Here is a 13,743-nt window from a genome sequence, read left to right as displayed (position 1 = left end):
GGATGCTCTGAGTCACCCTTTGGAAGGGCTTCGCTTCCTCGCTCTCCGATCCAAGGCTGCTTTCTTGGCAGAGGCTCCCCCCGCAGTCAGTGGTAAACTCGCCGCTTTGCTTCGTTGGTTTGGGTTTTTTTCCAGTGTTTGCTCTGATACACAATTAATTAAACGTAAGTGCCTCCATTTATTGCTCTCCAGAGAAGCCCTGCTGGCTTGCGTGTCCTGGCCTTTGGGGACATTCCTATTGTTTCAGCCACCGCCAGAGCCAAGGAAAGCTAAATCACGGTCTCCTCCAGTGTGACGGGAGGCAGCTCGCCTGCCACCGTGCCTCAGCACAGCTTGTGGTTGCCCCAACCTTTTCTTTAATGAGAGACACGCTGCAGTGGATTTGGCATTACAAGGTGACCGCTACCAGTAAGGTCTGGGCTCTGTCACCAACCCAAGCAAGGTCAAATCAGTTTGAAATAGTTGACTGGTCTTTCACCGTCAACAAGCAGCCTTGGAAGATTGCAAGGGAAGTCTGAGAGAGGGAAATGATTTGACGTAATTCAGGTAAAAAAAAAAAATAATTGTAATCTGCAAGCCTCGTGCTACAGGCTTACTGCCAAAACAGTCACATCTTTTTTCCAAGGGCTTCACCTGCTGAGGAGCAAAGGGAACTTGATCCAACCTGTGTTTTGTCAGGTCCTGGTTTAGAGGTGCACCTACAGCGTCAGTGCGGCAGTCACTCTCTGCTGGCAGCCCGTCTCAATGCGTTTAGTGTCAGGATTGCGTGGCCCGAGAAAAACCATGAGGGCTTCAAAGCGTGAGGTCTGGGGCCACGGGTACCCAGACCGATGGCTGCTCACTTCACTAGATCAGTTTATGAAGCACAGGATTTTCTCTGCCAGTCTTTGCTGATGGAAAACACCTGATTGGCACCAGCTGGATCTTTCTAGAGCCCAGAAATGTCTCATTAAATGTCTGATAATAGCCAAGTGAAACAAGGGGCTGTGGATGCTGGGAGAGGGTTCACCTGAAGCCACGCAGGGGTTTCACTGCCAGATGTCCTGCCTCGCTCGAGGAGATGTGTCCCCGCAGCATGGAGGATGTGGAAGCTGTGTAGCCACCTCCAAAATGTTGCAGGTCACAGCCTGACGTTGCCAGGGCAAACAGATATTCCTTGCTTTGCCTCGAAGGCTGAGCAGTGACCTGCAGTGGGTCGGGAGCTGCTTGAACGGTTGGACTAGATGATCTCCAAACGTCCCTTCCAACCCCAACCATTGTGTGATTCTGTGATCACTGGGCAGCTGCACGTGGTGAGGAGCCCTACAAAACCTGGAGACCAGAGGATTTCCTGACTATAGGACACCCAACCAGAGCAGAACAGCAACAGACAAGTCTAATGGCATATTTATAAACATCAGACCAGAAAAAGTTGCTCAGCAGCACTCTTCTACTGCAAGTTACATTCATGCATACAAAAATCTTGCAAAATCTGGCACAGACCCGCTGTAGTTTAATTCGAAATAGCCTAAAAACAAACCACAAAAACAAAACCCCAACCATACCTCTCTATTAAGAAAAAAAACCCCTAAAATAGAGCAGGAAGGGTGAGAAAAATAGCAGCGCTGATTTCCTCTTTCGCAGTTGGCTAGAGAAGTGAACTGCTGGCATTGGGTGATGTATTTATTACCCCACAGCTCCAGTACAAAACCAGCTTGCTTCAGGACCAAGTACTTCACACCACCGTGCTGCGAGAACCCTCCCTCTGCAAATACAGTTGTGCCGCATCAGCCTGAAATAGAGACCAATCTGTAATACGGGGTGGGAAGTTGTTCACCAGGTGGCTACTTGCAAATAACCACCAAAGCCAAGATTTGTATGTGAAGAAGTTTAGCTTCAGGCTGTTGTTTTCAAATAGCAGCGCTAAGTACTTGGGGAGCACAAATAAATCTTTATTTTGGCCACATCTGTCAGCAAGAGTTGTATCTGCTATCAGTGGAAAAGACTGGGAAAAAATGAACTGCAAATCACCTTCAGCAAAGGGTCATTCAACTAACAGTAACAAGAAAACTTACTGATCTCACCCTGAGCCTGGGAAGCTAGTGGTAGTTTGCCATTAAATTTCAATGGAAAATAGGACACCTTCACTCACTTAAGGTACTCAAAGACACACTAGAATAAACTCTGTAAATTATCCCCCTCATGTTTGTTTGGGTTTTTTTTTTCCATTGTTCTGTTTCCCTGCAATCAGGTTGCAAGGGCAGGACAGCCCATACAAACACGATTCCTGTATTTTTAACATGGGCATAGCCACAATAAAAAGCAGTGATGTCAGATTGCTGGCTGTTCATTAATTTTGGGGTTTTTTTAAACAACAATATTATGGCTAAAAGCCAAACTACATTAGGTCTCTGCAAGGGAATAAAAAAAATGAATGAATGAATGATGTCCCAAATGTGAAGCTGTGGCCAAGGGAACCAGCTCTTGCTATGGGGATTACAGGTTTGTCAAATTCACATGATATCGGCAAAAAGAGGACACCAGCAAAGGCCACTTACTGGGACTGGCAGAGGCTCACAGCAGCACAACACACCATGAACTGTCCTCCAGATGGAAAAGCCTCACCCGTTCCCAGGAGATGAAGTCCAGTATGGAAGGTGTGCAGCCCTCTTTTCCCCAGCTTTGGCAGCAGTCAATCAGCACGGGGACAAACCACAGACCAAACCAGGCTTTCACACGTTTTTATGTTTATTATTTCAAAGTGCAATATATACATAATGTATAGTGGTCTCTTCAAAAACTTTATACAGAAACAGGTTATCTACAAAATTAAATCAATAGACAATCTGTGCCTAGACAGACAACATACATAGATATATTGGAAGATTCAACATAGTTTCATTTATAACACAAAAAAGGGAAGGAAACATCCATCCATCTTGGAAAAGCTCTAAACACCACCCAGCTCCCCCTGCAACACAGCTTTCTGCCCTGTGCCAGGTTTAAGGTTGTTGTGGAGACACAGTAAATCTGATTTCTGGTGCCACCTACTGCTGACATTGACCATCACAGTCATTTCCACTGACAGCGGGGAGGGTGAAGGCTCATTTGGACAGACCTTGTTCTCTGAACCCCCTCCTAGATTCGAATATCTGCAACATGCGGGCAACTCAGCTTTACACTCGATTCAGTGGAAGCCAGAGATCTGATTTTTAACTTCTAAAAATTTTTTAGTTATGAACCAAAATATTGTAATGAAAAACATTTCAAGAGAGTAACTTCAGTTTTATTAGCTGGAGATACAACACACTTTGCCAGCAACAAGTGAAGATGATGAAAACACATCTGAGGAACAAATCGATCTCCACTGGTTTCTGGAGATCAAAATTAAAAATATTGCACAAGTCTACGTGGCAGAACACCAATGATTTCTATAAAATAAAATGGTATTCTTCAGTTCAGAGGCTCTGGCTTTAGACTATGACAGTGCTGGACTTTACAGAGGCTGGAAAAGCATAGGCAGCTTTCCTGTAGGGCCTCTAACAACATCTGGATGTGCGATGTTTGAATTAAAAAGACCACCCTGAGCATTTAAGAAACAGATGTTTAAGCCTGTAGGACACAACTAGCTACAAGCTTGGAATTTTCAAAAGCAGCCTGTGGCAATTACATCTCTAATGGACACTGAGTTTCAACGAGAGGGATGTAGCTAACTGCCCCAGGCTGCCTTCAAAGTTAGTTTACCAGTTTATCTCTAAAATTCAGTTTATTTGAAGGCAGTTTTCAATCTTGGGTTCATAATATAAAAAGTTTTCTGAAACAAGGTTAAGTGAAATGTGATTTCTTGCTCCCACCCTGCACCAGCGGGTGCTCCCCCACGTGAACCCTCTGACCCAAACACACCTTTGCACAGGAGCCATTCTCACGATGTGCACCAACAACATTACGCTCCCGACAATCCACCCCATGGCAACAAGGTGGCCTTGCAGCCTCTGCCGCTCAGGAACAAGGAACATCGTTAAGCAAAGCTCCTGGCTGACCCTGTCATGTACTTGGCACATTCTGGGCTAACTGGAGTGAGTCATTTGCCAACGTGCAAGCTAGAATGAAATTTCCATCTCTACCGGGCATGTTTAAAATAATGCCTGTAGAAGATGACTTTGGTCCATGAAAATACCGTGCACAATAGGCAACTGGATGTTTTGGCTGCTGTGTGTGTCTCCATTTCCAAGGGGAAAAAAAAAAAAAAAAAATCTGAGAAGTTAGTAGTGCTGCAGAGGGGAAGCAGCATTTCCAGGAGGGCAGGAGGACAGCTAACGAGGTTTCTCAAATAACTTAAAAGGAGAAACAATCATCCCAAAAAGAAGTAAGAATTTCCACAATGTCATTGCACTTACTCCATCTGTGCCACACCTCTCCTCCATTCACATTGTACACCTGGAGAACATACATTAAATGATTACAATATTAACATGGTATCTAAAATACTGGAGTCATTCAGCTGAATGCCTGAAAACATCCAGGGATCTGGTACGCTAAAGCGTGTAAACACAAAGTACAAGAGCTAAGCTATGTTTTGACATGCAAATTCTTCTAAACATTTTCTTTCAGCAGGTCGAGTTCAGCCACGAACAACTCCCTGTTCATTCCCTGGAAGCTGGTGACAAATCTGTTTCAGCACAGCCAGGTATTTTCCTCTTCACATCACTTAGACAACAGTAAAGCAGAAGTAGTTCCATGACTGGACTGCTCCAAATTCCCTAACGCTTCAGATAACGGTTGCTCTCAGGAATTACAAAAATATATGTATAAAAACCCACCCAGATTAAAGGCTCACAGTTTCTACAATGCTTGGTCACGTTTTAAATAATTTGTTTCCACGCTCCCTTTCTAAAGAAATACTTAATCCTTTGACACTGAAGGGACCTGCCATCCAAGACTCCTGAAGCCCTCTGGACCACAAACCAGGTCTTGATCCCACACGGGCTTTCAGAGATGCCCATCTTTAAAGTAAAAAAGAAGCCTCACTGTCTTGAATCGAACTCCTCAAACCAAAATCAGACCCATTTGCCCAGCTTGGTTCATTACAAAGCTCACGTGACTCAGTGGCACCTGAAAATAGAATACGCTCCCCGAAGTCACCCAGATGCTTTGAGAAATTACCCGCCTGTGCTCTGCTGGATTCGGGCCTCTTGTTTTGTGTATGATACAGCAAATGGTGCCTGTGGTAAGACAGATTCCCCCCTCCCACCCTTGAGGATCCTTTCTAATTAAAATAGCTAACGCATTGCTATTGTAAATGTACACTGAATCTTTTTGCATCATAATAGGAAGTTCAAGTATTTAATAAAAACCCTAAGTATCTATTTACACTGTGATCTGGTCAATTCATTTTTGGTCAAAAGGCAATAAATACAGAAATCTACGCATTTACTGTTGGAATAGAGATATTTCAGATCCTGTAAATTACTTATCGTGGAAATAAAATGTGAACACGATGTTGTGACTAACTGGAACCTTGTCACCTTGATACTCTTCCTCCATCACCCTCTCAGCCACTGAAGCACTCAGTAAAAATTCTCAGTTCATGCCATTTTGACCAACTGATTCTTCACAACAGTAAAATTAAGGAGTTGCACAGATTCCTGTGCCACTTTCAACAGTCCAACCAATAGCTTAAAATCGCATTTAGATGTATTTCCCATTTCTTCCCATGACTTTCACTGGCTGGTCTAGCCACAGTTGATTAGAAAACTTAATTAGCTTCCATTTGGTTTTGAAAACAGATTTTCTGATCATCTGGAAACAGATGCAATCACGATGTCTACCTGTATATTTGTAACAATGAGCAGTTAAAACTCCTACCTTTTAAATGCTGTTAGTTACACAGAAGGCTGGAAAACTTTATTAATCAATTACCTGATATCAGACTTCTTTAGATTCATATGTCTAAAGATCATGGGTTTACAGGATTTGTTCAATTGACATTTCAACTACACATACTCAAAACTGAGTCACAAATCTTCTTAATCCCTTAGTTTTACTGTTGTTTCACTACTGAAGAAAGAAACTGACCAGTTGAATGTTAATCTAAAGCAGAACATACACAATTTCATGGCCACCACTTAAAACTCAAAATTTTGTGACAAAGCATTTTTCCATGCTTATGTCAAAATGATTAATCAACCTAAGTATCAGAAATAATATGCGAGAAAGGAAGTAATGTCTGAAAACCCTTAAAGCTCAGTAACACTGGATATGTTCAACAGTAACTAAGACATAATTGGTTTTATTTTTTCAAGCTCCATCATTGAGACTGATTAATTACACAGTGCAGAAATCAAAATCTCACTGCAACTCACTCAAAACATAGTATGCGCTGCAAAGCATCTGTATGTCATTTCAAATAAAAGTTTTAGGTAAATGTAGTGTGTAGTAAAATCCAGCAACACCTCAGGCTGGTACTGGGTAGACAGAACCACGGCGATGCCAAACCCTGCAGATCTCTCACACGAGTAAGCCTGTACGGTTAAAGGCTGTAGATGCAAAATACTGGATGCTTGTGCTGGCAGGCAACAAAATTTCAGGAAAAATGTGAAAAACTGCTCTGTAGCACCTGCCTTTTCTGCATCTTCATGTTGGCTATTCCATAAAATTTTTAGTTATGTCTGCTTTATTCTCTGTTCCAGTTCATGCTTGTGTTTAATAAGCCGTTCTATTTCTGTTCCTAGAGTCTGAAGATTTTCCTTTGGGGGAAAAAAAAGGATAGGGTAAGTTATACAGGGAAAACGAGCCAATCAGCACAAAATGCACCAATATGTTAAAATTACTGTTTATGTCAGCAGGTTGATACCTTCAAACATCCAGAACAAGCACAAATGATTAAACAGAGCTGGAGAAAACAAAGCTCATTTCAATAAAGGATGCAAAGCTCTCAGCGAGCTTTTTTTTTTTCTTCTTTGCAATTACTAATATTCTACAGAAAATATAGCATTAAAGGGGAATGGTAATTACAGGAAGGGTCCCAAAACAGAGGTTCATATTTAATCACTCTCTGTGAACCCAAAGGTATCAGCATCACCAATTCACAATGAGCTGACTTCTGAAAAGGCTCCTCCTTTTAACAGCACACATCCCAGAACCACAAGAACGTGTGGAAGAACTGGCATAGCTACTCACTTTCAACGTAATATTTTTCAGTAATGTATCTTCTAGTACAGCCTGCAGCTTTCTGTTTATCTCTAAGGAGAGTTCCAACGTGAGGCCGCTATCTGCGGGATGAGATGTGTACAGAGATGCCATAATCCCGCCCCGTCTGCTCAAGTGGACTTTGTTGAAGTCAGAGGCCTCTGATGATAGCGTTCCAGCTTCTTCTCGCAAAATGTAACTCTGAATAATTCTGCGGGAAACAAATTTAAAAAAAAAAAATCATAGCATTACAAGGCAGTGAAGAGTCAAACACTGAAGTAACTTCAGATTCTTGACATAAGAATAATTTTATTTTCAACTAGTAGTGTATTACTGAAAATGCAGTAAAAATGAATTCCCGCAATTTCTAGGTCAGGGGAAAACCTGGGATACCACAAGTGCTATCAGAGATGCTGGTAAACTGAGTCACTACACAATGCACAAGGCTTACACATTTAGAAGTATTTTGAAAAAGTAATATCACTACTGGAGAAAAAAATGTACTTAAAAATGCCCCTCTCTACTCTTCTTTGCTGAAAGACTCCAGACAGGGAATCTTGAGCTTTCTACAGATGAGATAAAAATTAGTCTCTGCTCAAGAGCCTTCACAAGCTGTGATCGTGTTCTATGAAACAGTACCAGATGGGCATAAATGTATAGGCTGATTAAGCAAAGGCCATACTTAGACAACTGTACTTTCCAGAAGAAGGCATATGTCACAATTTCTCCCTCTCCTAAGTGAAGTTCCAGACATCATCCTGTAAGATGAGATTTCCAAGCAAGCGGAACCTTGTCTCACATTAAATACTGACCGCCTTTGGCTCTGATGCACTGTTTGTTTCCTATGCATGCCAGACACCATCTGGAATTATGCAGATTGTCCTTCCAAAACAAACACAATCAGCACCCTTTTAAGCACATGAAAGGGAATGGACTCTGTCAGCCTCGAATCACCTACCTGATGACCATATTGCTACCAAGAAACACTTGCACCATTCTATTCCTCCTGAAACGTTTTAGTAGTAAACAACTCAGGAAATTACTGTACCTGCTGAGGAAAGATAAGGAGGAAAAAACCCCAAGACTAATCCTAGCTTTGAGATCTACTGTCACTGCAATATTTTTATTGTTTTAAATATTTTCATTTAGACAATTACTTGTCTGACACAAAATCCAGACAGAATACTTGTCCAGTGCACCAGCTCAACACTGAAAAATCATACAAACAGAACTCAGAACATACTTTGTCTTTTTCCTAATTTCCTCCACCAGTTGTTTAATGTGATCCTCCATGAACTCCATCTTTTCATTTTTTCGAGCATGTGCCTTCTGTAGCCTTAGTATTCTTTCAACCAAGACGGCCTTGTCCACCTCGGGGAAGCTATCCACAGCTCCTGCAGACCCAGTGTTCTCAGGTGACCGATCCTCGGTGCTGCTGCGTGCATTAAGGGACCCTGCCAACACATCCGCATTTGTAAAAGCTCTTTTTGCTCTTATATCAGGTAAAACATCTCCCTTAGTGCAGTGCATGCATTCATTACATTTCAGTAGCTTAGGATATTTCCTTCAGAATGTTGGTTTCCCACATACATTAGTGGTTTTTCATATAAGCAATCCTTACACCATTAAGAAGATACATGCTGAAACAGCAGTGCAGCCCCCTCAACAATTCCTTTAACATAAGTGTGCTTGATTCAGTAATGCTTGCTCCTGCATAACTACCTTCATATTCATTCATATCACTTTGTACAAGACTGAGCTGATTTTAAACGTATCTGTTTTAGAGTCCACTAAAATTACAACACTATGAAAACTGTGAACAGACTGACAAAAGCTCTATAAATAAACACTCTACAGAACCGATCATTTAGAGCTTGAAATATTTTCTTTCTGTTCTTTTAAGTATTTATCTCTCTTGCACAGTGAGGTTACAGGACACCGACAGAACCAACCCAACTTAAAGCACAAAGATATTGAGGAAGAAAACAGATGTTGTTTTCAGTGCTAAAGATAACCACTTCTAACTGGATAGAAAGTAACGAATTTTACACAAATATACAGACACCTCTAAATATGTCAATTGATTTCTCATTTACACAGTTGCAACTGTCAATAGTGCAATTAAACCATGTTGGAAGCCACTGCTCATTTCTGTTTTGCCTCTGGCAGCATTTAAGAGGGTCCTCTATAAACTGGAGTCCTCTGAGCTTCCTCCAAACATAAAAGCATACAAAATAAAAGAGCTTTAAAAAGAACCAAAACATTTAAACATTATAAATATTAAACTTTAATCTTGTAATAAGAATAAGCACCTACAACTGCATTCAGCCAAGCGCATTTGGGTGCTTAAAAGCTATTTGCTTGGCTTTAATGGGAGGCTGCCCACACACCGCATACGCACAAACCACAGAAAGAGCAAGGCTCACGGCAGCACACCATGGCAACCTTATTAACATCGAAGGATTGTTTCGGTAGCCCTGCTATGTGCTATATTACCTGATGAGCTGGAACGGCTCCCCATGCTGCTGACTTCTTTGTCATAATTACCATTTTCCATTTGATCCAATTTCCTCCGTGCTGAAGGTATAATGAAAAGATGGTTACCAACAGGAGATTGAAAGGCAAAAATCATAGTGTTACACAACATACAAAAACTCTTAATCCTCTCTGACCACTAGTTTAACAGGGCTTGACAACTGAAAGAAATGGTGGCAACTAAAAATCTCAGGGGTAAAAACAAACACACACACAACCAACCACAAAATTAAATAGCACCTCTCCTCTCTCTGCCCTCAACACCCACCCAGATCCCTATACCCTGCAGCAGTTGCCAGCTGAAGGGGGTAATGTCATACATACGATTAATTGGGAACAATAAGACTTAAATTTGGTTTTTACTGTATCGCTACTGGGAGCTGAGTGCAGTACTTGTGGCAGAAGCACCACTCGTGCAGTGGGGATCCAGAGAGAAAGTGTACAGCTGCTCACATACATACAAAGAGAGACGCAGAACTTGTGCTGCACAATGCCAACAGGATGTCCTCTTGCAAATAATTTCAAACTGATTTGATTATATTCAAATCTATTTGCATTCAGAGCATATGCATTGGTGGGTATTTAATGACTTCTAATTGTTGACAAAATTAGCCAATCTCTCCATACCCATCTTTAAAAACTGAAGTGGTCTGTTTAATATACTAAAAAATAACTTTCACCAGCAATTCCTGGTATAGTCAGCAACTGGGAAACTTCTAGTAACTTGAATATACTCCTACACAGACCAGGGCCCATATATATCCAGTGACATTTCAGTAGTCACATAGGTGATAACAAATACATATTTTATTTTATATCTAAGCCCACGTCAGAAGTTATATTTAGGACTGAAAATTGATGCCAAAGTCTGTTTCCTCTAACTGCAGTTTCCCCAAGATCTAACTGGCTCACTCACTGTCGTCGTGCCTAGGGACAGGGAGAGCCTGAAGGTGCTGCACTCAAAGAGACAGGACCCCAGTCTCCACCAGACACTGTGAAGGGGCTCAGAGATGGGACCGACTCATTGTATCTGAAAATAATTTCAACCTAGCTGAAGTTGTTTCGTGAGATCTTTCAGGTTTGCTGCATGTTTGCGCTTCTGGGTAGTCAGTTCATCTTTCAGTTCATCCACGTGGGTCTTCAGCGCCGTTAGTTCTTTCTGCTCTGAAGCGAGCTGAGCCTGGAGCATCTCAACCTCCAGCTTGCACTGATCCTCCTCCTTCTGCAACCTGGTGGCCTGAAATTTGTACTTTTATTTTCAGTCATACACAAAAAAATTCCAGCCTAACCATACTGAATGCTCAACAGCCGTAACTCTGCACTTTTGACCTGAGAATCATTCACATTTTACTTCTATTATTTAGGCTAAACACTGCGAATGAATATGCAGCACAACGCAATGGTGCAGTAAGACTCCTGAACTACCTCCAAAACATCTACGTGGTACAGTACAGAGCCATGCAGAGCTGTACGGTGCAGTTGCATTACCTTCTAGGACACACTAAGTTTATTAAAAATCACGTTTATCTCACAGTATAAGCAGAACCTAAGAAACAGTTTACAGCAATGAATTTCACAAATTACAGCCTTTTGATTGTTTCAATAACAGTTGCAGAGAGAATACCTCTGTACCCCAGAAGACAGAAAGAACAACACAGTAACATCCCCTCATTCCAGTGCCATGCACCTCAGGATTTCTTTCCCCCTAGAAACATGAGGTGTTCATACCTGCTGCTATTATTCTGTCAAACCGGTAAACTCAATAACAAATTGCAGTCAGTTAAGTAAAGACACAAGGTGGAATTCACGTGCCACATCTTTGTCGGTATGAGACATCTCCCTAGCCCAAAAGACAAGCTGCCCACTGTACTCACCAGATCATCTTTAGCCTGTTGAACACATTCCAGCTGATTCTGGAGCTCTCTTTTGCTGTAAGAAAGCTTATCCACCTGGCTCTGTAAGGAATTGTTTTCAGACTGAAGCTGTGCATTCTTACTGGTTAATTTTTCAGTGAATATCAATAGCTCAGATTCTCTTTTCCGACTACCTTCAATGTCCTTCTGTAGATCAGCAATCAGAGAATTGAAACCATCTACTTCTTCCTTTAAAGCAGTGATTTCTTGTTCATCTCTGTCAAAACAATTGTATTTTATTAGCGATAACCTCAGCTTAAAGATATGAAACCCTACTGAAATAAAGGCATTCAGGTAGAGACCAATTAAGGCAGAGGAACAATTAATGACCCTGGGGCACCTGTTAGTCACTGGATAGTTTCAAATGCCAAGGGAGTTTGCAGATTGCATTTCATGACACGTGCTCATTCTGTATGAGGATTTGTCTTTAAGAGATGGGGAAATACTCCAGTTTTGAGCTTCACCAGGACAGCAGTCTGGTGACTTCTGAACTATCCTTACCCAAGCAGAGCAGCTCCAATTCAAAGGACCCATCTTACTCCACTATCTCTCCACCAATCCTCTATAAAACAAGTTATTGCAGCTACTGAAGCACTCCCATTAGGAGACCTTTGATCTATCACTTGCAATCCATTCGAGTGAGAAAGGCAGTATGTTCTGCTATAATCAACATTTTAGAGAAAGTGATTGAAATCCATTCCAAAAGTAAACAGCTGTTAAAGTTAGACTGAAAGTGTCTTCCTCTTGTTTGCTCTTGCAATATCGTTGCATTAGGTCTTCAGTCATAGGATTTTCTACACCTTTCTAAAGCTTTACCTTCCGACATCAACAGAAAAACCCTCACCTCTCCCACAGGGAGTGTGTGTATTCAAATTTAAAAATAAAATTAAAGTTTAACAAAGCAAGGGCACATTTAATTCCCTGTCAGACAGTGTAATTACCAGGAGGCTCAATTCATTTTAAACCAACAACCCCATATCAAAATGTTTCTTCAAGCAGAGGTGAGGCTCAGGCAATGCAAATCATTAGTAATTCTGAAAATGAACTATAATTTTGTTACAAAGTTCTACTAGAACTCCATTACTATAAATTATATGCCTCCAGCTACCAAAATGGGGAGTTCATGCGGTCAATGACAACAGAAGTTAGCTAGCATTGCACTACTTAAGGATAACATCAATATAACATCACATGTATTGCACCCTGCCTTGACAGTCCTTTTAAGGCTTATTCCACCTTTCAGAGGACTTGAGACTGAACAATTTACAGCACTGATTTTTTTTCAGCCATTTATGCTGCAAAATATCTCACCTGTAGCTCCCACTTCAAAACCTGTGCCAGGCAGCCATGCTTACATGTTACATTGCCAAATATATTGTTTCATTATGACAGGAGAAATTTCTACTTAACGGTCAGGGTCAAACCAGCCAAAACTAAATGTTTAGACCATCCTAAAAGATACCTCGAGCTTATCCTTAAAGTTCTCCAATGAAGGAGACCAGGCAACGCCGGAGGTAATCAGTGTCCAGCTCAGCCATAAAGTTCTTCCCAACATTCAACCCAAAATCATCTTTCCTGCAACACTTTATTTTTATTCTGCCTCCAGTGAAGAGGGATAGCTGAACATTCCAGCTGTAATAGCCTTTTATGCATTTAAGGACTTCTCCCTTCCGTCTTCTCTTCCATAGGCTAAAGAAACCTGTCTCCTCTATTCTTTCCTCATCAAGAAAACGCATAAGATTTGTGAATTAAGATGAAAATCCTTCCATTTGCTTCCAAAAAAAATGAAAGGCAGTAAGTTTATTTATTCTATACAACAAAAGGAAAATCAGAGGTCAAGATTCCAGGATTTCTCTTTCACAGATGGTAACAGGAATTTCCGGGTCCAAGTTTTAAATCTCTGTTTGAGATTCCACAACTTTATCAAACATTCTAAGGAGTACTGGCAACATGTTAAAGTCATTCTAAAAGAGAAGTTAAAGACAATATGAAACCTGATGTAGGGATAATCAGTGTTGCATGGGAAGGATACTTATAAAATTGATCCAAATGGAATAGGAATGAGAGACAGATATTTAAGCATGTCTCAGTTACCGCAAGGAAAAGATAACTGGAAAAACACATTTGT

At 41.2% G+C, this 13,743-nt stretch overlaps 1 protein-coding gene across 3 annotated transcripts in view; it reads right to left on the bottom strand.

Annotated features, from left to right (window-relative positions):
- Positions 1-2,772: 2,772 nt before the first annotated feature.
- CCDC186 (coiled-coil domain containing 186) overlaps positions 2,773-13,743 on the bottom strand; it is a 36,688-nt gene continuing 25,717 nt past the window's right edge. For all 3 annotated transcript variants that reach the window (XM_065639117.1, XM_065639118.1, XM_065639119.1), the window contains 6 exons: positions 11,577-11,832; positions 10,750-10,939; positions 9,664-9,744; positions 8,411-8,621; positions 7,159-7,378; positions 2,773-6,725 (listed from right to left, as the gene is read on the bottom strand). In XM_065639117.1, coding sequence (XP_065495189.1) covers positions 6,642-6,725; positions 7,159-7,378; positions 8,411-8,621; positions 9,664-9,744; positions 10,750-10,939; positions 11,577-11,832 — 1,042 coding nt within the window. In that variant the 3' untranslated portion in view covers positions 2,773-6,641. The remainder of the gene's footprint in view (positions 6,726-7,158; positions 7,379-8,410; positions 8,622-9,663; positions 9,745-10,749; positions 10,940-11,576; positions 11,833-13,743) is intronic.

Source organism: Caloenas nicobarica, chromosome 7 (assembly GCF_036013445.1).
Source record: "Caloenas nicobarica isolate bCalNic1 chromosome 7, bCalNic1.hap1, whole genome shotgun sequence".
NCBI lineage: Eukaryota > Metazoa > Chordata > Aves > Columbiformes > Columbidae > Caloenas > Caloenas nicobarica.
This window is presented reverse-complemented; position numbering and strand designations above follow the sequence as displayed.